Source organism: Quercus lobata, chromosome 8, assembly GCF_001633185.2.
Source record: "Quercus lobata isolate SW786 chromosome 8, ValleyOak3.0 Primary Assembly, whole genome shotgun sequence".
Lineage (NCBI taxonomy): Eukaryota > Viridiplantae > Streptophyta > Magnoliopsida > Fagales > Fagaceae > Quercus > Quercus lobata.
Genome location: NC_044911.1, coordinates 54,111,384 through 54,134,011, shown reverse-complemented (window position 1 = coordinate 54,134,011; position 22,628 = coordinate 54,111,384). Strand labels below are relative to the sequence as shown.

Genomic DNA, 22,628 nt, shown 5'->3' with positions numbered 1-22,628 from the left:
GCTATAATAAAGTTCTTCTAACAAAAAAAAAGTTATAAAAAAGTTAGTCTTTTACTCTTTTTCTCAAAAAAAGAAGAAGAAGTTATAATATATTTTGTCGGGAATTTCTTTTTCGAGGGATATTTGCTGCAGAAATGGAACCAAACCTTCAATCCTTGATTTCAAAGCTTGTTGGACCAAACTCTTTCACTCAGTTTAGCTTGTCTAAGCCTATAAGCTTAAATTTCTCTTGTAAAATTATAACTAAGTTATTGATTTCAATAGTGAGATCCCTTTTATAACATTTTATTGCCTCATTTAAGATGCATTTGTTCTAGGAAGGTGCTTACGGTAGAATTCCATAATAGTTCAAGAAGTTGTCCATAACTTTGAGATCAGAAGGAAAGGGAGAGAGATGTTGGGGATCAAGGTGGATATGCAGTATGCCTATGATAGGAATGACTGATTTTTTTTTTTTGTTAATTGTACTATCCATTCCAAGTTCAATACATGTGAAAATTTTGCCAAATTTCATTTCACAAAGGTGTGTAATGTTGAATAGAATTTAGTCATCTAGAGGTTTAAGACAAGAAAATCCCCTATCTGCAATAACGTACTCTTGCATTTAGGTTAGTAGTTGTGGTTGCATTGCAACCAAGGAAAGGTTCTCGAGGGTAGTTGTTGAAGGGTTGTTGATGACACGAGCTTTCCTCTAGTGTTGTGAGTCTTGTGACGAAGTCTAACTCATCCATCTAACTAGTTTGACGTTATTTGGGTGAATAGAGATAGGAATGTGGGGCTCATTTGCTATCTACGTGGGCTTCTCATTGTATTGTAATTGGTTGTGTGATTTCAGAGCAGTGGAGGCCATCCATGAGGAATGTTGTGTGTAAGCCCTTGCTTTTTTTTGAGAGTGCATAGGTACATAAACCCCCATTGTTGTTTTCCTTGTTTTATTTATTAAAAAAAATCAGGATAATAAATAAATAATAATAAGTTTAGAGACGTAACTTTTCATAAATGAAAAAGATTGTGGAAAATTTTGTATCCCTATTACTACTCAATAAAAATTTCAAAAATAGTTTGCTACTTGTTTTGAAAAGAAATATTTTTTTTATTAAAGTAGAAAACAATGTGAAAATGACATGAATTATCAAATCATATATGTCATCTACTATACTATATAATAAAAAAATGGGGTCTTAGAAACCATGGTTGTGCCAAGTGACTATTTTCCCTCTCATTAATTATTAAAATAGTTTATCTTAGTTTATAGTTTATTACCAAAATATCAAGTGATTTATTAATTGTTACAATAGTTTATTACTTAAAATTTCAAGAGAGTTTGAATTCTACCCCAATTAAAATTTTAAAATCAAAAGTTTCAAACAATTTAGAATTAAATTTAATATTTTTTTTATTAATTATGTACCATAATTTAGTGGTAAAATGAATGTGTTTTTGTCGTATGGTTCATTAAATAAAGATAATTAAATTTACTTTAGGTGAAACTCTATTAAAATTTTAAGTGGCTCATTGATTATTAAAATAGTTTCCATAATATAGTAAATATTATTTTTGTTTATATATAATGAATATATTTTTTTAATCTCACGGGCATGCTACTAGTGTACTTTAAAAACATATTGCATAAAAAGTTATTCTTAAAGAAATTTTATTTTTTCAGAGATTTTGAATTTTTTTTAAAGTTTATGAAAATACAAAATAATTAAAAAAAATATTATTTTTAATATTTTCTAAATATACAACCAAACATAACCTTAGCTAACACAACAAGTAACCTAATGATAAGGGACTTGGGCCAATAAGATTTTGGTCTTGAGTAGTGAGCGTGTTGGTGCGTATCTTCTTCTCGATTGCCCTAAGTGTGTAGGAATTGCTTCATCACATACTTATTTTTGTTTTCTACCAAAAAAAAAAAAAAAACTCATATCTTTTTTTTTTTATCAGACATGATCATGACATCTCTTGTTATATGTTATATGTCAGTTGTACTATCTCCTTCGCAAGATTACGCATTAAGCATGATTTTCAACTCTCAAGATTGGGGTGTTGTCAAGTTTAGTCTGTACAAGATACATAGCTAATTACAATCTAAATGAAAACACAAACCGACCTTAGCTCAGTTGGTAGAGCGGAGGACTGTAGTAGGTTTATCCTAATAGATATCCTTAGGTCGCTGGTTCGAATCCGGCAGGTCGGACTTCTTTTTTTCACTTTAAAACATCCATCATAAAATAACTCAATGCTTTCCACTGATTACACTATATTACAAAAGTTAAAATAGAGATGGACTCAGGCCCGATGTATCTAACTTCTGTTTTGTGGAATAGTCAGTATCATTTTAAAAATAAAATAAAATGAAGTTTAAATATATGGCATTTTTTTATTATTATTATATGGAAAGATTATTGGACATTTTTTTCATAGCTTAGGTTTTTTTTTTTTTTTTAGGTTGGATGTTTAATGAAGACATTATAATATACGAGTTGTAACTTTTTCATTTCCCTGTAGAAAGGCCATTGTACTAATACAACTCTTTCATTTCCCTGTAGAAAGGCCATTGTACTAATTTATGCCTTGTGACTTTGGAATCAGAAATATGCTTTTGCTAAGTAATCATAGTATATGGATCTATAAATCTACGGGAAGATAAAGTAGCCAAACTATGGAAGTAAAGTTTGGGCTTTCAACTGAAACGGAGCAATTAAGATAGTATAGTTTAGAATAAGAAGTTTCACTATGGAAGTAAAGTTTGGGCTTTCAATTGTAACCGAGCAGTTAAGATAGTATAGTTTAGAATAAGAAGAAACTTCGAGATGGTGCGTGTAAAAACATTATTTGAACTAGGGTGACAATTATCATTATTAGGGGAGTAAAGGAGACTTAGATGAGAAAAGGATCTAAGTCCCCTTCCTACCATTTAAATTGGATTTCAATTTCCTCCAAAATTTAGCTAAATCTTATCCCACTTGGATGTTATTGTACATTTGGATGGGCTCATTTTCATTAGTTTATTCAATTTATTGTGTAAAAATACAGTTGTACCTTGAAAAATGTGATTCTTAAGACTTGTATATTCCTTTTTAGCATGAAAATAAGTTGAACCAAACATAAGGTAAATGGATTTCAGTGAAGAGGATAAAAATTCAGGCCATCTCACTTGAACCAGAAATATGGTTTAAAAAGATAATTTCCAATGGCCTAATGGCATGCCTTACCCTATGTGGATAAACGTCTGGTGTTCAATTCGATCCTCCTATGTACACTTGAAAGGAAAAAGAAAAAGAAAAAAAGGCTAAAAAGAAGTTGACACTGTTAATGGCTAAAAAAACATATTGAAACATTGAGCTCTTTTTTTTTTTTTTTTTTTTTTTTTTTTTTTTTTTACATTTTAAGTAACGCATGCACCATCTAAGCAACTGGGCATGTCTACAACCTAACAAATTAAAACCTCACATCTTCTAGGCAAAACATGCCCTCGGGCTATCATAGTGCTACCTTTCCTTTTCTATAATGCTATTTACAATTTAACAGCCATCTCCTCCTACTTATACTCATCATATACTCAAGTGGACAGTACTCACCATTAAGTGTATTGTGCTCAGAAGGTATACCAGAAAGCCAGGAAGCACTTCGATTCATCTGAAAATTTAAGATGATCAGTGTCATGAATGATTACAAAATAATACATCAATAGAGTTGTCTTTATCATTAAGATGATCAGAATGAGTACAAAATAATAGATCATTAAGATCATCTTTATCACAAAAATCATTAGTTCATCAGTGAAGATTGGGTAGAGAGGAGTTTTTCTTTTATCATGTTTTATTAACAGAAAGTTACTTTTATTCCCTCTCAGTATCTTTTCCAATGCGTCTGTCTAAACAAACAAAAAAACAAAAAAAACTCTTTGGCATCTTTACATGCCATATACTCTTCCATTGGAATCTTACATCATTGGATCCACGAAGAGTTTCACATCAAACTTTCCATTGCTCTCAATCTCAACTCCAAGCAATCATGAACACTACCTCTAGGAGTACAGGAATATAGAATGATAAAGATATACTCAACTGATTCCAGCTCTCAATTATTAAACTCGCCAACAAATCTAACATTCCATGATGTGCTTCCTCCTCCAAGTATCATGTCAGAATCTTATCAACTTTGTCAACTATGATGGAGTACAACTCAGGAACATCTCTTTTCATGCATGATCAGGAACATCTCTTTTCATGCATGATCACCACTCCAATAATCATGCCAGAATCTTATCCTATATCCATCTCCAACCACGAGTAATGTAGGTCACAAATCTATCCCGTCCTACTCTTACACTCTTCCACAAACCATACCTATGAGTAATTATTAACATGTGGTGCGCACACACAAAAACCACACCTAGGATTAGTTTGAGCCTTCTGCATGGTCCAATGGCCCTAATGCATCCCCGTATTTCGTCCTGATCAACCTCTCTCTAGAGATGATTTTCCTTCTCTCCATAACAAGGTGGAATACGTTGGTAGACTGAATAATGTACTCTTCATCCTTTGGATAAATACATGGGGAATGGAGCATGGGAAACAATGAAAGACATGTATGATACAACAGGTAACCTTAAGGAGGGGCGGCAAAGCTCTTGATTGATCAACACAAGTGAACTGTGCCTAAATGCTTCGTAAAACTGAACTGATCTATGAGAGGAACTGATGGATGAGTAGGCTACCCTTTCAATTCATAGAATGTGATCTAGGACACTAGGGAGTTTGAGTGCCTTGGTAGGAAAGAGATCGCTGAACTATAGCACAAGATAGACTTTCCTTGATGCAATGGGGTCAACCTGTTAACAAGGTAAGGTAAACCCAATGGGAAACATAAAACAGGGGATATCGCTTTGGGTAGAAGACGATCCAAAAGGCCAAGGTAATGACGGAAGATTGATTTGCTATTACTTTGCAAATTTGCTTATTCAAGAATTATTTTATCGGGTCCATGTGTGAAGTCCAATTGAAATAAAAGTCATATGGTTTTAAAAGTCTAGGTATGAATTTTTTATAGTTAAACAATTTTTTATTTGGGTTTTTATTTTCTTAGTTATTGCTGGTTTTTTAATCAGGGGCAAATCTGTAATCTCTGTGATTCCTCCAAATTAAGGGTATTTTGGTACTTTAGTTGAGTCTATAATTTTCCAGGATATCCCAAGTATCTTAGGTTTTATTTTCTTTTGAGTCAAAGTTAGTCTTTCATTGGTTTTTAATTTACTAGTCAAAATAGGAGTCCTAATAATAATAAGACAAGAAATAGTACTTATATATGTGTGTGTATGTGAGATCAATGTTCTAAAAAAGGAGATGCAGTTGATTAATAAAATTATTGAGTATTTTGAGAGTTGAGGCATGTTGGCTTTTGCGTGTTCTTTTCTCCTTTTTTCTTATCTCCTTTTCTTCTTCTCTCTCTTGTGGTACTGTTCATATAGCCCCTGAACACCATAAAATCCTCTCTTTTCCTTCTTCCATACAATCCCTAATCAAACCCTTCCTTTTACCGCATACTTTCTTCTACCAAATAACCATCAAACAACTCTTCAAACCATCTTTTAATTTCTAATACAAACTCAATAACCTTTTCTACAACAACTCTAAACTTTAGATCCACAAATTCACCTACCTCTAACCCACCACAAGCAAACAGACAAATTTTCCAATTTTTCCTATGTCAAAAGGCTCACCCAGGTTAAGGAAGGAGCATTGTAAGCTTACCTTATTCTTAGAGAGGGGGAAGTGGCAACCTTTCTTCACTAGAGTGACCGCAGTAAGGTTACTCAAAGTGAAAGTTGGATCCACTAGGTTCTTCTTCTTTTTAAAAGAAATGAGAGACAAGAAAACATCTTTGATTATGATTAAAAGGAAAAATCTAAAATGAACCAAGATCCAATTTCGGGTAATTTATTGGTGAACACGATCAGCCATAATCTCTTCGATCCCTTCATTTATGTGTCCAAATAAAGATAGATGGATCTTGGTCTACCTCCTTAGGTAGGATTCTTTTTTTTTTTTTTTTGATAGTTAATCAGAAAATTAATATTAATGATAAAAACTAAGAGAAAAGTACAAGATGTTCATGATGATGAACAACAAGAAAGAAAAAGAGCACACATCACAACAAAAAGAGGGTAATCAGGAAACTAAGCTAAGAGAAGACATAAACTCAGAGAGAGAAGAACAATTAGTGAAACCCCAACAATGAGACCACTCCAAAAGACTGCGATGGCTTAAAACCTTTAACTCATCCAACGTCTTCTCCTTGTCCTCAAAAGATTGACGATTTTGTTCCAACCACACAATCCACATTAAGCATCCTGGAACCAAGTTCCAAAATGTCCGATTTATGCTTCCCAAGCCATTGATGCCAACAAGATAACAAACCTGCCACCGAACCTGGCATAACCCAATGAATACCAAAAGCCTGAAACATAAAGGACCATAGGGAATGAGTAACAGGACAATGAAGAAGAAGGTGGTCTGCCGACTCCCCATCACGGCAACACATACAACACCAATTAGCCAAGGGGCGACCCTTAAGCATTAGATTATCCAAAGTGAGGATCCGACCATGAGCAGTTGTCCACAAAAAGACTGCCACGCGCTTAGGAATCTTTGGTTTCCAAATCCCCTTTCGACGCAAAGAAGATTCTTACCACAAATAATCTTCGAAAAAGGCATATTGTAGTTCTTGATTGGTGCTATATGTGGTAAGAGCTGTGGGGAATCGGAAGATCATCTTCTTCTTCACTGGGTAATTCTTTGGAAATTCCACCCAGCCACTCTCTGTTCTACTTGTTCTATGATTGTATTCCAAACAGACTTTGCTTTGAATGAGGAACCCAATGGCAGCCCTAAGTAATTCATAGGTAGTTAACCAACTTTACAGCACAAGAAACTAGCCAAATCATTGAGCCTCACCCACAGGAACAAGTTCACTTTCAATCCTGTCACAACCCAAAACAAAGTAGAACTACTCTAATGTGAAGGAGATGCTCTGCATGAGCATCGTGAAACAAAATTGTATCATCATCAACAATTGACAAATGAGAAACTGGAATAGTAACACAAGCATCATCTCCCACTTGAAGGTCTAAAAAGCAACCACCCCCCATGAGAAGAATAAAGATTAAGGACACTAAAGGATTACCCTATCTCAACACCTGGTTCCTTTGAAGAGTGAATCCAACTTCACTGTTTTCCAAAACCCATTCCCCCTAATAAATATAGCAAGCAAGCCTAGTTGACATGATCATATGACTTTTCAATATCAGATTTGCAAATCACTTGCAAATGACAGCTCTTAATTTTGCTATCCAGACATTCATTAGGCACTACAACAAGTCCAAAATCCGGCTCCCTCTCACAATGGTGTTTTGGGGTTCAAGAGCAAACAAATGAGATGAGGAGGAAGAGGAACAGTAAGCCAAGTTGGTCATGCTTGAGAAAACACTCAACAAAGCCTTAATTCAAAAAAGTTGAGCAGAACCAATCAGATATTAATAGTTTAAAATCTAAAAACAGAAAGACTGAGATATATTGTTTCCATTTGTATAGAAAAACCAGATAAAGAAGTTTTGCAGAAGAAATTAAAGACTTTCAGTGATAAACATACCTATTCACATGTACTTTGGAGAGAAAAGTTGCAACTTCTCTTTACTAATGCAACCAAGTAAACCTGAGCCTTGGGAATGTGCATACTTCACGTCAAGTATAGGAAGTTGATGTGGTTTAAGATTCTGGCTGTCAGATAGATTTGGCAATGCCCTCAACCTCAATCCGTGGGTCTCTTCATCCCCATATGCAAAAATTGGGTAGCAATTCTCTATGTTTATAATTGTAGACTTTGTCATCTGAACATAACTTACATTGGTAGACGTAGATCCCAATTTATTGTAAAAGTTACCAGCTACCCTTTTGACAAGAACTTGAGAACCCACAGTATTAAGAGCAGTGGATGACTGTGAAGATTGAGAACTAGTAGCTCCATTTGATGCTAGGATCTTAGGACGATATGAAGCAACAATGTCATCACTTGAGGGGCTATAAGCAAGTGACATGCAAATGCCTTGATTCTCCAAACCAGGAACTAGAAATGGCCTTCAATATATAATAAGAGAAATGTTAGAACATGTCCTAAACTTTTAAAGCAAAATATCTCTCCCCCCCCCCCCCCCCAAAAAAAAAAAAAAAATTCGGACTCTTACTAAAAAAGATTTATTTATATATTTTGAAAACATAGGCTTTCAATGCTCCATAATTTAATAAGTTATATTACTAAAAAACTGAATAATATATATATATATATATTTATATATATATATTAAAAGACATTAGTACTTTTTTATTTATCACATGGAACCTCACCAAGACAGGGCCCTTTGGACTCACCATTGGGGAGTAAACAATGGATACACGACCCCACCCACCAAAAAATAAGACAATAGTACTTCAAATGAGTGTTTGCATAATTTTTTTTTTTAAATATCAAGGGGAGCCACTCTGTAAAATGTACACATACTTTATAATTTTTATTAATAAAAAAAAGGGGGAGGGAAATTTTTTGAAAAGCCAGGGGGAGCCATGCTTTGGTGAGGATGGGCAGCATTGGGCTTTAAAAGGAGACTTGAAAGGCCCAAAAATATGTCAGATATGGGCCTGGTTCCAAGCCCACAGCTAGAGGTTTTCCAGCATCCAAACAAGCCACTTTGGGTCCCACTTTGTGCTGGAATTAAACCCTATTTGTTACTAGACTCTGGTGCAGGGAGCAGAATAAATTTTATTTTAAGAATTTATTCTTTTTTCAGATCACATTTTTGAATTTTGAATTTGGTCATTAATGTTGTTTAAGATTTTATAGGATGTAATTGTGGCTTGATGTAATCTTTGGAGCCTAATTTAATATTTTTTAATTTTGAATTTGGTCTTTTATGTTGTTGAGGATTTTATGGGATGTAATTGTGGCTGTTTGTAATACTTGAAGCCTATTAAAAAAGGCTCCCGGAATGGTTTGGGGCAGTGCAATTTGAACAAAGGTTTCTTATTAGAAGCTACATGATCGAGCCTAGGGTTTGCCCCATTCTTTCTATTTTCTACCCATTCCTTTCTGCATCAGACTATGGCTTAAGAAAACTGATCTAAATGAAATGGATCACTGCCGGCAGCAGCTAATTGATCAGATGAAGTCCTAATGGATAAGGGACTTATCTAGATAAGGATAAAAAATATGATTGGCTGGGAAGAAGGTTAAATTTCAATACAATTCTACCATCCCATACCTATAATTAAGAGAGCTGTATTTCAGAAAAGGGAGTAAATTCTGTGTGAAGAGATGGCAGAAACTCAGATGGAATTTTATGAGAAAATTCTGCTATTACAAGAGGAAAGTCGTAAAAAGAGCATAAAAAGAGAAAAAAATATGATGGGAGAGGGAAAGAAGAGCTTGCAGGTTGACATGACAAAAGTTAGAGAAAATCAGAAACATTTAGTCATTCTCTCTATCTGTGCCTAGTGAACAAAAAAATGTTCTTTAATTTAACTATTTTGATATTATTAATTCATACATCTCTTTCTCATATTCTCTTTCTTTAGAATTGGAGGTTGCCTTTAGGTGCAATGAAAAAGTTCTTCTTGATTGGAAGTCAAACCCTAAGTCAAAAAATATATATATATATATATATATATATATATATATATATATATAAAATACCAACAACCAGTGAGATTTCAAGGCAGTGCTAAATGTTAAGCTAATGACATCATTAAGATGTTTCACTTTGGAAATTTAAATATTTCTATCCCTTTCCTCCTAGAACATTGAAATCCTTTCCTGCTCCTTCAAAATTCATTAATTGAGGAAACTGAATGCAGATGTAAAGGGATTGTTTCCTGGGCTTTAATGCTTGAAACCAACATGCTGCCCCTTAGGATATCAACTACTTTGCATGTTTGTGAACATCTTCGAATATCAGAAAACTTCTTTTTTCCAGACAGACCAATTGTAGGTGAGGAAGTTGTCAATCTTTGACAAAAGAATTAATAAAAAGCACAAGAAAAGATCATGCAGACCATTAACTCCTAAAGATGGCTACAATTGGCCAGCAGGTGACTTAATCTATAGTTAACGATTGTGGTAACCAGGAACCCAATACTACGTGTTTCTTTTTTGCTTTCATTTTCTTTGTTGCCAAGAGGATAAGTTGGTACATCAAGCATACAAAAAGGGAGGGATGTTAACATGCTTTTGACCTAGTAATGACAAAGATGACATTCACTAACTACAATCCATAGTATCTACTGTACAGCTTTTAAGTAAAGATTAGGAAACCAGATATATGTCTGTACTCTGTACATGGACTGGAATTATTACTTTTTTGTGATGGCATATGAGTGCATCCACTAACTGCAGCAGCAATACTTCAGGATGAAGAAAGTGGTTTCAACCAAAGAGCTATAGCTCAACTGGTACTTCCTCGCCCTATAATAATGGGATGGAGGGTGAGATCTTGGGTTTAAAACTCATTGTGTGTGAGTAATTTACCCAAAAAAAAAGAGGTGTCACAAAAACTCCCTTCGGTATTGAGGTTTATAAATTGTTACATCTCTGTAAAATTTAGTCATAGGTATGAATTCATTTTTATGTCAATGCACGTCATGCTTGAAAGTGCATGCATGTCAATAATTGGCTGAACTTGGATATCTAATAGACTACGTTCTTCATGGAAATCTGATCTACTGATGTAAATCAAGCACATAAACATGGTCCAACGCAAATAACATATTTCAAGTATCTTAATGCTCTCCCTAGTTTCTCCATACAGCTATATAGAGCTTTTCTACCTACAGTTTGACATGTTTTCTTCTCTTTGCCCCCATCTCTTGGGAGATGACACCAACCTAAGATGTGTGTTTAGACAAGTTCAGATTTTCTGTAAGTTTCAAGAGAAGGTGCCCACTAGTATCATAATGTTGTCAACACCATCTTTCCTCCATGAATTGTATCTCACAATTATAAGGTCCTATTCTGTTATAGCATATTATCTGAAACTTGATGCGTTTGCAAGCTTATATTTGTGCGCCATGAGAATAAAAAACTAACCTTGCATATACGAATACAATAACTATGTGACAATGTTTCATTTCCAAACTACCTTCAGATCTCTTATAACAGAATGTAAACTTCTAAAATACAATAAATTTAATGTACACATTTTATTAGTAGCTTGAGATATATGCATTCATTGGCACGCTATAGTTCAGATGCAAGCAAAAGTCATGGATAGTTACACATGAGGTTGACTCTTCAACTGAAACACTAAGTAATATGGGATGAAGAAAAAAAAAAAATCAATGGACTGAACTACTGAAGTTCATGTCTGGGAAAGGGATTCTAGATCATGTCACAAGGAATCAAGTTGAAAGTAATGGGTCAACAAGCAACATAAATCAGTAGCTTGAAATAAATGCATTTCTCAGCATGAGATAATTAAGATGATACAACAAAAGTTATGCATAATTAAGCATACAGTTGTACTCTCTCAACCAAAATTAAAATGGATATAAGACAAAAAGGAAAATATCATTGGACTGAACTTAATGACTGGAAAAGGCAATAAATTTTATAAAGTTCATCAACAAGGAGACAAATTTTATATATTAAGATTCAAATTCAAGATATTAAGTCACAACTAAAGCAATTAGCAGTGCAGCCTCCTGAATGAGTTAGCAAAACAGGCACGGACCCAAGTAAATAATTCTGACATGCTTTTATAGACCAACCTTTCTCTGGCGCAACCAGTATTCCACACACATGGGCCAATGGAAGAAGCAGTGAGCAGTTTGTGAGCACCCTGACCAAAAGCTGGGTTGTTTATGAGGGAGTATATAGTATGAATGGGCCGGGAGGTCAATCCAATCATGCACTGCAGAGGATTTCTGGTCCGACGCATATCAAATGTCAAAAGCATACCATTCTGCAAAATTGATTACAGTTAATTTTACAATCTCATCCAAATCAAAAGTATTTGAATCATATAAAATTATAATAGCACTATACAATATAAACCAACATGAAAAGTAAAATATACGGAATTACGGATTGCCTACATCTATTTTTTTGGGTAAATTACATAAAAAGCCCAGAGATGTTATCCTAGTTTCAAATTGGACTGAGTTTTTAATATCATCAATTAAAATTACATAATTTCCTTACTGTTGCAATTTCCCCCATCCATAAGCATCCTTCAAATGCGAATAACCGAGAAGTATCAAATCCAAATAAACAACCAGAAAGATTTCGTTTTAGAAATTAAAATCCTTCATCACCTGCATGACCTGACCATTGATTCTCAACTTGCTCGTGAGAGAGTTGCAACATGGATGAAACACAGAAGATTAGAGAATTTCTTTTGAGGTGCTACAACCTGAATAAGAGGAACCTCCCTTAGTGCCTACAGAGATTAGTATTACTATCAAAAGAGGAGAGAGCTTATGGGTTTTCACAGTCCAAGAAATACTACACCATACGCTGGTTTAGACTGTCATTCAATACTACAACCATTGAATTCAAAAGCGTCCCACCCTTCACCAACTTTCTCAGGCTTCTCTTGTGGTAAAGAATTCTTTTATTTTTTTGCTCAATGTTAAGAGGTCCTTTGCTCTCCTTCAAAAATAGCTATGTTTCATAGTGGTAAAACACTCATTTTAGGCTTAGGGTATGGCACCAATGGTGGAGGCTAGAGCACTTGATGTTCTTTGGTTGGTATGCTTTCATACTATTGGGGCTAGTGATTGAGCTAGAGATAATAAAAAATTTGTATTAATATCCAAAAATCAAGTACAAAAGATCCTGGAAACAGTTAAGAAAGGGTCCAACACTTGTTATGAATTCAGGAAATTGGTTCTAAATTTGTGTTATATCTGGTGGTGTTTTAAGAAGAAAAATTAGGAAGTGAAGAGGGAGTGTTGGGTAGGAAGGGAAGAGGAAAGACAGAGGAGGTGGGGAGGGAGGAGAGAGTGGTGGTCACTGATCAGCACTAGAGTTTTCTTTTCTTTTTTTTTTCCACTTCAACTTCATAACAGAAATGGCATCACTTCACATGTTTATTTGGTGTTACGTACAAGTCACATGGGCTCATGGATGGGGAAATTGCAATGGAAGGAATATCATATGGTCTTAATTCATGAAATTAAAATCTTCAAGTTCAATTTGAAACAAGGGAAAAACCTCTGGGTTTTTTTTTTTTTTTTTTTATAAATATTTTTAATGTAATTTCCCTCATTTTTGTTTAAATATACAAAATAAGTACATATCAAGCGAAGAAAGAAAAAGATTACAGGTTGATCTGTTACAAAACAGAGACGAGATTCATAACAAATCCTCAGCAACAGGAGAAAAAGATGCAATATGATTTTAACTCTCTTGACAACAGCGAGCACCAAGGACTCTAAACTGTCATTACTCTTCAAATTATGCTAACTATATTATCAAGGATATATTTTTAAAAAAAGGTCATAGTTAAGTGTCAAACCTGTAAACCAGCATAAATATAACTTGGGTTGTTACTATCCCATGAGCATGACCATGCCGGGTCCTGGAAATGTAATGTTTATATAAATAATTACAGACCAAGCAGAAGTAGTGTAGCAGCATAGGAAAAAAAGGAAAGAAAATAATTGCATAATGCAGTATCCACCATTATTTACACTGTAAAATATAAATGAATTCTTGCAAGAAAGACCACTTATTAAATCTGTTGCAAAATACGTCCAATAGAACTAGATTAATTATTTGTAAACCCAGAGAGAGAGTAGAGTACCATAAAAGAGATCCTGAAGAATATTTAAAGCATTCAAGGGGAAACCATCAATTAGTTCCAAACCTTAAGAATTAAGATAGCCACTAATTCTTCCCTAATTTTTGTGGTTGTACCTCTTTTTTTTTTTTTTTTTTTGCCTTTCTGTGTCTGTTATCCCTTATTAATACTTTGTTGCTCAACCAGAACTTGCAAAACATAATAGCCTCTAGAAAAGAATCATTGCTGTTAGATATAAAATTTGTTAATGCCAGTGAGAAGAAAGTGTCAAATTGCTGTTTCTGTGTTAATTACTGTTTTAGCTATTCAGTTATTTTCATCTTTGGGGCCCACATGTGAATCCAGTTTGGTGAAGGTCTACCTGATGTTGAAGGTTGCACTTGAAAGGAATTTAAAGTTAATTAAGTTTATTATTTGAGTCATAGATTTGAAAAATTGGAGGTGTTTTTGTCCTCAGTGGTAGAACAGTAATTTTCTGCAGTTACTGACAGAATTTTATCTCCAGTCTGACTGTTATTTTCATAACTAAGCCTGACATTGACAACAAAAAAATTGTCCTTAGTATAAACATTCAATAGACTATGACTTCCTTAGTAAAAAGAAGGCAGTACTATCAAACTTCCATCTTAGGACTACCTTAGCACAATCTATCTTTTGCATAAGCAATGTATATAGGGTCTAAATAAACCTGATCCCTTCATACGGCATTAAAGGTTAAGTGGCATTCCACATTCCAGTCCCTGTTGCAAGGTCTGAATGTATCACATATATGCTATGGATACTAGACTCCGTATATGATTAGAACAGTGGTTGAATGGATGTTTCATGGATACTCTGTAACCATACACTCTTAAACAAGGCACCCTTTGGCACAGCTTTTCATGAAATGTTAGAAAGAACTATAAGGTCTTAATTATTTTAAGGCAATAGTAATTCCAAACCAACTATATAGTAAAATAATTAAGACCATATAGTTAAATATCTAGTAAAATATATAAGAGAAATGATTTTTTTTTTTTTAAAAGGAACATGAACACTCTGTTTTCATGCACTGGCATTTAGAGAAAAGAGAATGAAGTTGTACCTGCAAATCATAATTGATGACTAATTCATTGCTTCCATGGCTGAAACAACAAAACAAAACAAATTAGCTAGATTCCAAGAATATATGTATATAAAAGCACCAGGCTGATGAAAAGATTACCTAAGAATGGATAATTTCTTCCCAAGTGAAGCTAAAAGGGTGAGTCTACCACATGGGGAGACACGTAGATCCTTAATGGCCCTTATTCTTTTAGGAAGCTGTATATCTTCATTTTCATGAGGACAGATCAAGTTAATCTGTGGAAACAAGAGTTCACACAAATTAAACTAAAGAGTCGAACAAAGAAACTCAGGTGCATACATGTGTTACAAAAATCAATTTTCTCCCTCAGTTTAAGGAAGAGATATACTTTGTTGAGCATATGTGTCCCACCCATCCCAGAAATCCTTCGAGCAAGAATTAAAATTTGGTAAGAAGCATCCATATCAAAAAGTGTTGCACCTTCTACAGCCAACTCTTGCTGACAAAATTAAAGTTGCTTCATTAAAATCATAGAGAAGAAAAATGTCAACACACAAAGAGAATAGTCCAAATAAAAATTCAAAATATTGACAAAGCATTTGGAATTGAAATCCACAAACAAGACTAAAAGAACCAAACCAAATAAACTTTAAGATGTGATATGCAAAGGACAGGATCAAAACAATGTAAAGCATGCAGCAGGATTGTATGATATGTAATGGTACAAAACAGCATCCTCTTTTAAGACCTGGGCAGTTAGAGCAAAGACAAATTTTTTTTAGACATCCAAAAAGAGAAATATAGATTATTTTATGAGATGGAATAACAAATTGCATATCAGGGGCTATTATATATATTATAGGTTTAAATTACTAATTTGGTCTCTGAATTATTTGACAAATTCAATTTAATTCCTTCACTTTCAAAATTAAGGCAATGTCATTCTTGATGGGTGACATATTAGTACCAGAAAAAGGATGATATTGAATTGATTTTAAAAATTGAAGGACTAAATTGAAACAATTAATAGATAAGTAACCAAATTCAATTTGCGCAGTAGAGTGAGGACCAAATTAGTAAATTTTTTCACATTTTATTGGTTTAATTTAGTTTCAAGAGATCATTGGTTGTCCTTAAATCATATTTTACGCGACAAATTTCAGTTTCAAATGATTATGGCTCCATTTCAAGAGCATTTGATCATGATGGAAAGTGTAATTCAATGCTATACCTCAATTTTGTTGCACAAAAAATGTAAAAGTTTGTTATACAAGTAGTGGATTTGTTTTTCTTGGATTGGTAATGTGCAGCAGCCAATTGTAATTAAAATTTGAGAAAGTAAGTTAACAAATAAGAAAGAGAAAAGCCACAAGCACACCTGTAGTACAAAGCTGCAGGGAAGAATTTCCTGTTTGCTAATGTTTGAGTCAATGTGGTGTCCTACATCATCATATGTCAGTAAATAAACCACTTAGTTGATTGATTTTACATATTATGGCTATGTTTGATTAGCAAAACAATGATCAAACATGGAAAAAAGATAAAAGAATCGGATGCAACATAGTGAAGGGTACCCTTGGGGGAAGGTTATAGATTTCACGTATTGCACCACTTGAGGGAGTTGATTTTTAATGAGGGGGCCATATTTTTTATAAATAAATAGTTAGGGATGGAGGGATTTGGACCCTAGATGCCTCCTTTGAAAACACTAAGATGTGCCAGTTCAGATACAAGGTTCTTGGCTTAGGGGGACATGTGGTGTGGGTTTGCAGAAGAATATTAACAAATGGGACAACTTCTCACATTTTATCGTACATGACATTGGTGACGGTTCTAAAATAGCTTGACCTGTGGGAAAGACTACTCTTTAGGAGAGATTTTCTAATCTTTTCCTATTTGGTAGGGACAAAGATGCTCGTGTTGTAGATTATCTATAGTACATTAGGGTTGCTTTTTATTGAAATCCTCTTTTCATTAGAGTGGTGAATGATTGGGAAATAGAATATATGACACAATTACTGGATGACATATATGAGAAAAGCATGTAAAAGTTCATAAAGCTAAATTTCAATTGAGCAAAGTATGAAAGAAAAAAGACCTAATCTCAAAAATAGACTGTTCCTTTCCCTCAAAGGTTTTAGCATTCCGTTTCCGCCAAAGACACCCCATTGTGCAAAGTGGCATTGCCTTCCAAATATCTATATTTTGATGTTGACCAAAACTGCCATGCCAGGATGCTAACATATCAATGACCCGCTGACATAACCCATGTAATTCCAAACAAACAGTTCACCATGGTCCACAACTCAGTCTAAAGGACAGTGAAGATAGAGATGAACCACCGAATCCCCATTCTGTTTACACATAACGCACCAATCTAAAATAATAATGACTCTCTTCCATAGAATATTTGTGGGTCTCTCATTCTTTTTTCTAATGTGGACTTTTTAGAGTTCCTAGATACCTTGAGCTTTCAATAACCTTTATTGTATTTTTACTTTAATTTTTTATTCTTTTTTGCTTGGGCTTTTCATTTGTATATTAACCATGTACTAGGGTTGCATCCCTTTCACACCATTTTAATTGAATTTTCTTGAAGAAGAAAGGCAAGGGGTACCCCCTAGGTCCCTATACTGCCTGGGACACTTGTCACAAAAGGCACTTAGTTTATTTTTTATTAATGAACCAAATAATCATATTATATGAAATCTGGGAAATAATCAATTAAAAGAAGAAACCATGTGATTAAAAGGGAAGAACCTTATTGTTGAGGCCTATGTGCAACATGTTGTTAGAGAATTAAAACAATGTCTTACTTAAAAAATTTATGTTTTAACTGAGAACCTTTATTGTTCATAAGGCAAAGGGTACTCTTGTAATATATGCATCTTTTTCCCCTTGTTTTAGGAGGGTAGATTATCATTGGACAAGAACATTCCAGTTTGAATGAGAAAGGATTGCCTGGATTGAGTGTAATAATGGTACACTAATGAAGGAGCCTTCAGTAAGGGGCTTACTTCTAGTACCTGTTACCTCAACCAGAGCCAGGCCCTCAGTTAGGCACAAAGGCAAGTGTCTAACAAATCTCATCTTGCCTCAAGGATCGTAAAGTACCAACTAACACCTCTCCTCACTTGAGTGTCTGGCAAAGATGGAATGGTACAGATACAGGTATGGGTACGATATGGGTATTGGTATGGGGATACAACAATTTTTTAAAAACTTAGGGTATGATTACATCGAGGATACATGTATTAATTACTTATTAAATATATTTTTTTATATATTGTTAAGCAAATATCACTTTAAAAGTAATAATGGATAACAAAGTGAATTCATAACCATTAAATGATGTTAAGAATAAAAAAAAAGAACCAAAAGAGTAAATAAACGCTAACTAGATAAGTGTTCAACATTAAAACCAATATATAAAAAATATAAATAAAAATTCTTACAAGTCCGGGCTATCTCTCACTATTGGGGGTTGGGTTACAATGGTATCCAAGTCGTATTACGGGTGTATCCTAAATGTATTGACACTTAAAAAAAAATTAAAAAAAAAAAGACTTGGTATGTATCTTAGAGGTATTTGGTGTTATATCGGTAAGATACATATCAAATACGGGTAATTGAGCAAAAATGGAGTATCCATTCATCCTAGGTGTCTAGGCAAGCCTACACTGATGACCAATCAAACTATTGAAAAACAAATAAACAAAAGCAATACTCATTTCCTAAAGTTATTCATCAAAATTAATATTAAAAAATGAAAATAAGAAGATGAAGATTACCGTTATTCTCTCCCCAGGATTCCTTAGCAGAAAAGAATCCAAGGGGCTTACTCCCCATCCCTCCTAATGTTGCATTCTCCAAATCAGCTTGCTTCTACAAAACCAAAATCAGGCCTCAAGTTTTAAGGGAAAAGAGAGAAAACTATAAACACACAACAAAATAATTTTAAAACTATTAGTCATTGGGCCTCAAGTTTTTGTTTATAGTTCTTTTTGTTGGACAGAAAAATATTTAGTATTCTCAGTTCAAAAATAATTTTAAAACATTTAATAATGACCTGTGGAAATTGAAAGAAGGATCTAGTATTCCCTCCTCCCCCCCCCCCACAAAAAAAAAAAAAAAAAAAAAAAAAAATCAACACCATAGAAAAGAGGAAATCAAAATGACAACCTAAAACATTGGCATGAAATGTCAAGTTCCAAATACAAACATCAATAGATTATACCTTCTTGACTTGGTGCAATTCATTCAGTAGATTATCCTGTACATCGAGTAACTTATCTTGAACATCAAGCAAACCAGCTCTCTGCACCCAAAAGAGAGAGAGAGTGAGAGATTAACGCATCTCTGAAGCAGTTCAGCATATAGTAAACAGAATCATCAACAAAGTTTCTAACAATATTGTCCTAAGTATTGATGACGTAGAAACCATCTTCTTCTTCTTCCTCTTCTTCTTTTTGGATAAGTTTAAGCCCCAAGGGAAGAGGAAAGGTAAGATTTGAACTAGTGACCTCCGTTTTATAAGGTGTTCGCAGCCAATTTTGCTACCCCTTAGGGTGACATAAACCATCAATTAAAACCCAATTCACATCCCCTCGTTAACCTCTAGATATGAGCAGCTAACTTCCAGACCAATTGTGCAAGTTTTAGAAAGACTGAAGTTACCATATAAACAGAACGACCAATATACTTCCTCACATTAATTACACACAAACAGATGTCACTGTACATCAAGAATTCCCCCATGTTTCCCTTCCCCTTAATCATAGAAATATATCACAACTTACAATAACAAGGTATGAAATATAAGATTTGTCTAGGGTTAGTTGGAGTCAACATCTAGAGTTAGTTGGAGTCACCACTAGACCTTCGGAAAAATTCCAAGAGAAATTTCACTAATCAATCAAACTTATCTCCACAAGAGTACAATAGCACACTTATATAGACTGCTAAAACTAAACCCTAAGACTTAGAAAAGCCAATTTTTTTGTAGGTCTTAGGAAAGCTAATTATTGAATTACTAATTCTCGACTCTAGAAAATTTATATAAAAAAAAAAAAATAATAATATCCTTTTTACTAAAAAGACTTAAAATAAAATCCAATTTACCAATAAAATTACACTAGTTGACTTCTTAAATCAAATAAGATTGAATAAAAATAAAATTTTCTTTGCGCTTTCTATATCAGTTTGACTTAGGTAATGCCCAATTCAGTAACTAATATGTTGGCTTCTTGGAAAGGAAAATTGGGAAAAATAAAAAATGGAGAAATTTGGATGACAGTTCCTTTATAGTTCATGTGGTGTCTTTGTCTAAGGATAAGGATATAATAGGAACCCAAATGGTAGCTTTGTTTAGTGGTTTTTTATTTGATTGGTCTGGAGCATGGGGATTCACTAATACCAGTTACATTCTTGAATTTATAGAGTCGTTGTCTCTCTGTACATAAATTCATTCTTTTGTATTCTTTAGTCTTCTCTATGTCCTTTGTAAATGGCATAGTATTTTTGCTATAAAACATATCTTACTTCCGAATCCAAATTATATCTCATGTGTTGTCTTTAAAAAGAGCATAATAGATGTACTTTTAAGGGCAAGGTTACCTTTGTCTTTTCCAAGCTTAGTAACGCAAGCTTATCACCAAGTGGGGCATTAAATTTGTTGTATGTATGTTGGAATTAATAGGGTGGTATGTGGTTTGCATGTTGTTTGCCAGGAACCTTGTGGCTCAATTGATTGACACCTCATCAATTTCCAATGGAGATATCCAAGGTTCAAATTCTCCCTCTCCCAACTATCAAATTATCAAAAAAGGGCAAGGAGTTACCTGTGCCACGTCAAAAGCTTGCTTTTCTTAAGGCTTTATATAAATGGGCAAAAAATGCCATCACATTTCTCCACACTTACCTTCAGGGGCTTCTTAGATGATTTCTATTTCAAATGTTAACCCTTTTTTCTTTCTTTGTTCCTTTTTTGTTTTTTCTTCTTTGCTTTTCCTTTGTACACATCCCATGTTCTAGGGTAGCACTTTATTTTGAGCTTTTAAATGAAATTTAATGACTTTATATATATATATATATATATACATAGAGAGAGAGAGAGAGAGAGAGAGAGAGAGTACTTCATATACTAAAGGAAGTTCCCTCTGGTCTTACCTTGAAACTCTGCCTCTTGAATTTCTATAATTTTTTTGCAACAGAATTATAATTTGCATGTAAAATAGTCAGAAAATTTTGTAAAAGTATTCCTAGCCACATTGACTACTGTCATAGCTAATAGCCATCATAACGGTAGGCACATCATAATCTCAGTAAGACTCAAGCATAAGGGATATATGAAGATAGACCAAGACAATAAATGATAGTCTGATACGGATAAAACAGCAAAGGAAAAAAGCAGCCAACATTAGGAAGCGATGTAACTAAGCAATTGAATAAGTAACTTTCTTTTGGATTGGGGGGATTACCTCATTCTTGAGAGACCTGATTTCAGTTTGAAGAGATTCAATTTTCTGCATGAGTCAATAGAATCAATAAATATTAGTGCCCATGTGCCATGTCTATCTTTTAGAATGGCATTTCAATGTATGATACATGAGCATTACCTTCTGTAGACCTTCATTATGCACAACCACAGGTGACGCAAAAAGCTTTCTGACATCCTTTGAAATACATTTTGCATTGCATTGTGGACACTAGAAAGAAGAAATGCATAGGTAAGATGCAGAAAAGAATGTACTGAAGCCTCTTCAGTAGCGGTACATCACATCAACTAATAAGAAAAAAAATTACCTTTGCAGGATATCCATGGCACTGTTGAATCCATTTAATGATGCAAGACATACCATATACATGTCCACAAGGAAGACAACTGCAATCCTTAACCATATTTGTTCAATGATTGATCAATATGAATGTACAAAATATCATAAACTATGAATCCAAATAAGAACAGAACAACAATTTTCACACCCAAAATGTTTCACAAACGAAAAGATGCCATGCCACCTCTTCCAGCACCGTACTCAAGCGCTTCACAAACATTACCAACAAACTATGATTCCACCATTAAAGACAACAAAAATTTGATACAGTTCCTTAGGTTTTGTACCTTAGGTTCCCTAATTAAATTCAAATTGGCCAATAAGTATAGTTGAATTTAGTTGCTATTAGGGAAGGATAACACCATTGCATTACACACAAGCAATAATTGAATTAAGAATATACATATACAGATGGCTAAGAATACTGAAATACTCAAGGTAAAGGAATTGAAATGCCAGACCTGGCTTGGTGATCGCCATGGGAAGCCCAGGGTTCCATACAAATAGAGCAACAAAGCCCGTCCAAGTTACTCTCACCCAACTCTTTCTTCTTCTTCTTCTTCTCCTTCTCTTCCTTTCCCTTCTCTCCATAGCCTTGCTCCTCGGACGCTTCTTCTCCCGTAATTTGACGATCGTGCCCTTCTCCGCCGTCGATTTGCATCGGCGTCGGCGTGGCGGCGTCGGAAGGTATACGGAACATTGTGGGTGTGGACTAGCGAGTAACCGATCACTGAGACTGAGTGAGAGCTATCAGAGAGAGAGAGAGAGAGAGAAGGGAAAGGTCTAATAGGTCGGGTTGAGTTTTCGCGGCTACTATATACGTACCGGTTTTACTCTGGCGCCACTTCCGCCACGTCAGCATAGACGG

The 22,628-nt window shown here is 34.3% G+C and overlaps 1 protein-coding gene and 1 non-coding gene across 2 annotated transcripts; one reads left to right on the top strand and one right to left on the bottom strand.

Moving 5' to 3' along the window:
• Positions 1 to 2,111: 2,111 nt before the first annotated feature.
• On the top strand, positions 2,112 to 2,203 carry TRNAY-GUA. Its single transcript is given in 2 exon segments — positions 2,112 to 2,148; positions 2,168 to 2,203. It is a non-coding gene; the product is annotated as a tRNA-Tyr (tRNA).
• A 1,189-nt stretch (positions 2,204 to 3,392) lies between these two features.
• LOC115957973 (E3 ubiquitin-protein ligase RFWD3-like) lies at positions 3,393 to 22,539 on the bottom strand. The gene is made up of 14 exons (XM_031076333.1): positions 22,222 to 22,539; positions 21,729 to 21,807; positions 21,542 to 21,631; positions 21,404 to 21,448; positions 19,162 to 19,242; positions 18,716 to 18,809; positions 16,303 to 16,364; positions 15,313 to 15,423; positions 15,063 to 15,199; positions 14,943 to 14,982; positions 13,574 to 13,636; positions 11,823 to 12,016; positions 7,660 to 8,144; positions 3,393 to 3,645 (listed from the first exon to the last, which is right to left on the bottom strand). The coding sequence occupies exons 1-13, from the start codon at positions 22,458 to 22,460 to the stop codon at positions 7,664 to 7,666; spliced, it is 1,716 nt and encodes a 571-aa protein (XP_030932193.1). The 5' UTR covers positions 22,461 to 22,539; the 3' UTR covers positions 3,393 to 3,645; positions 7,660 to 7,663.
• Between the last annotated feature and the right edge of the window lie 89 nt (positions 22,540 to 22,628).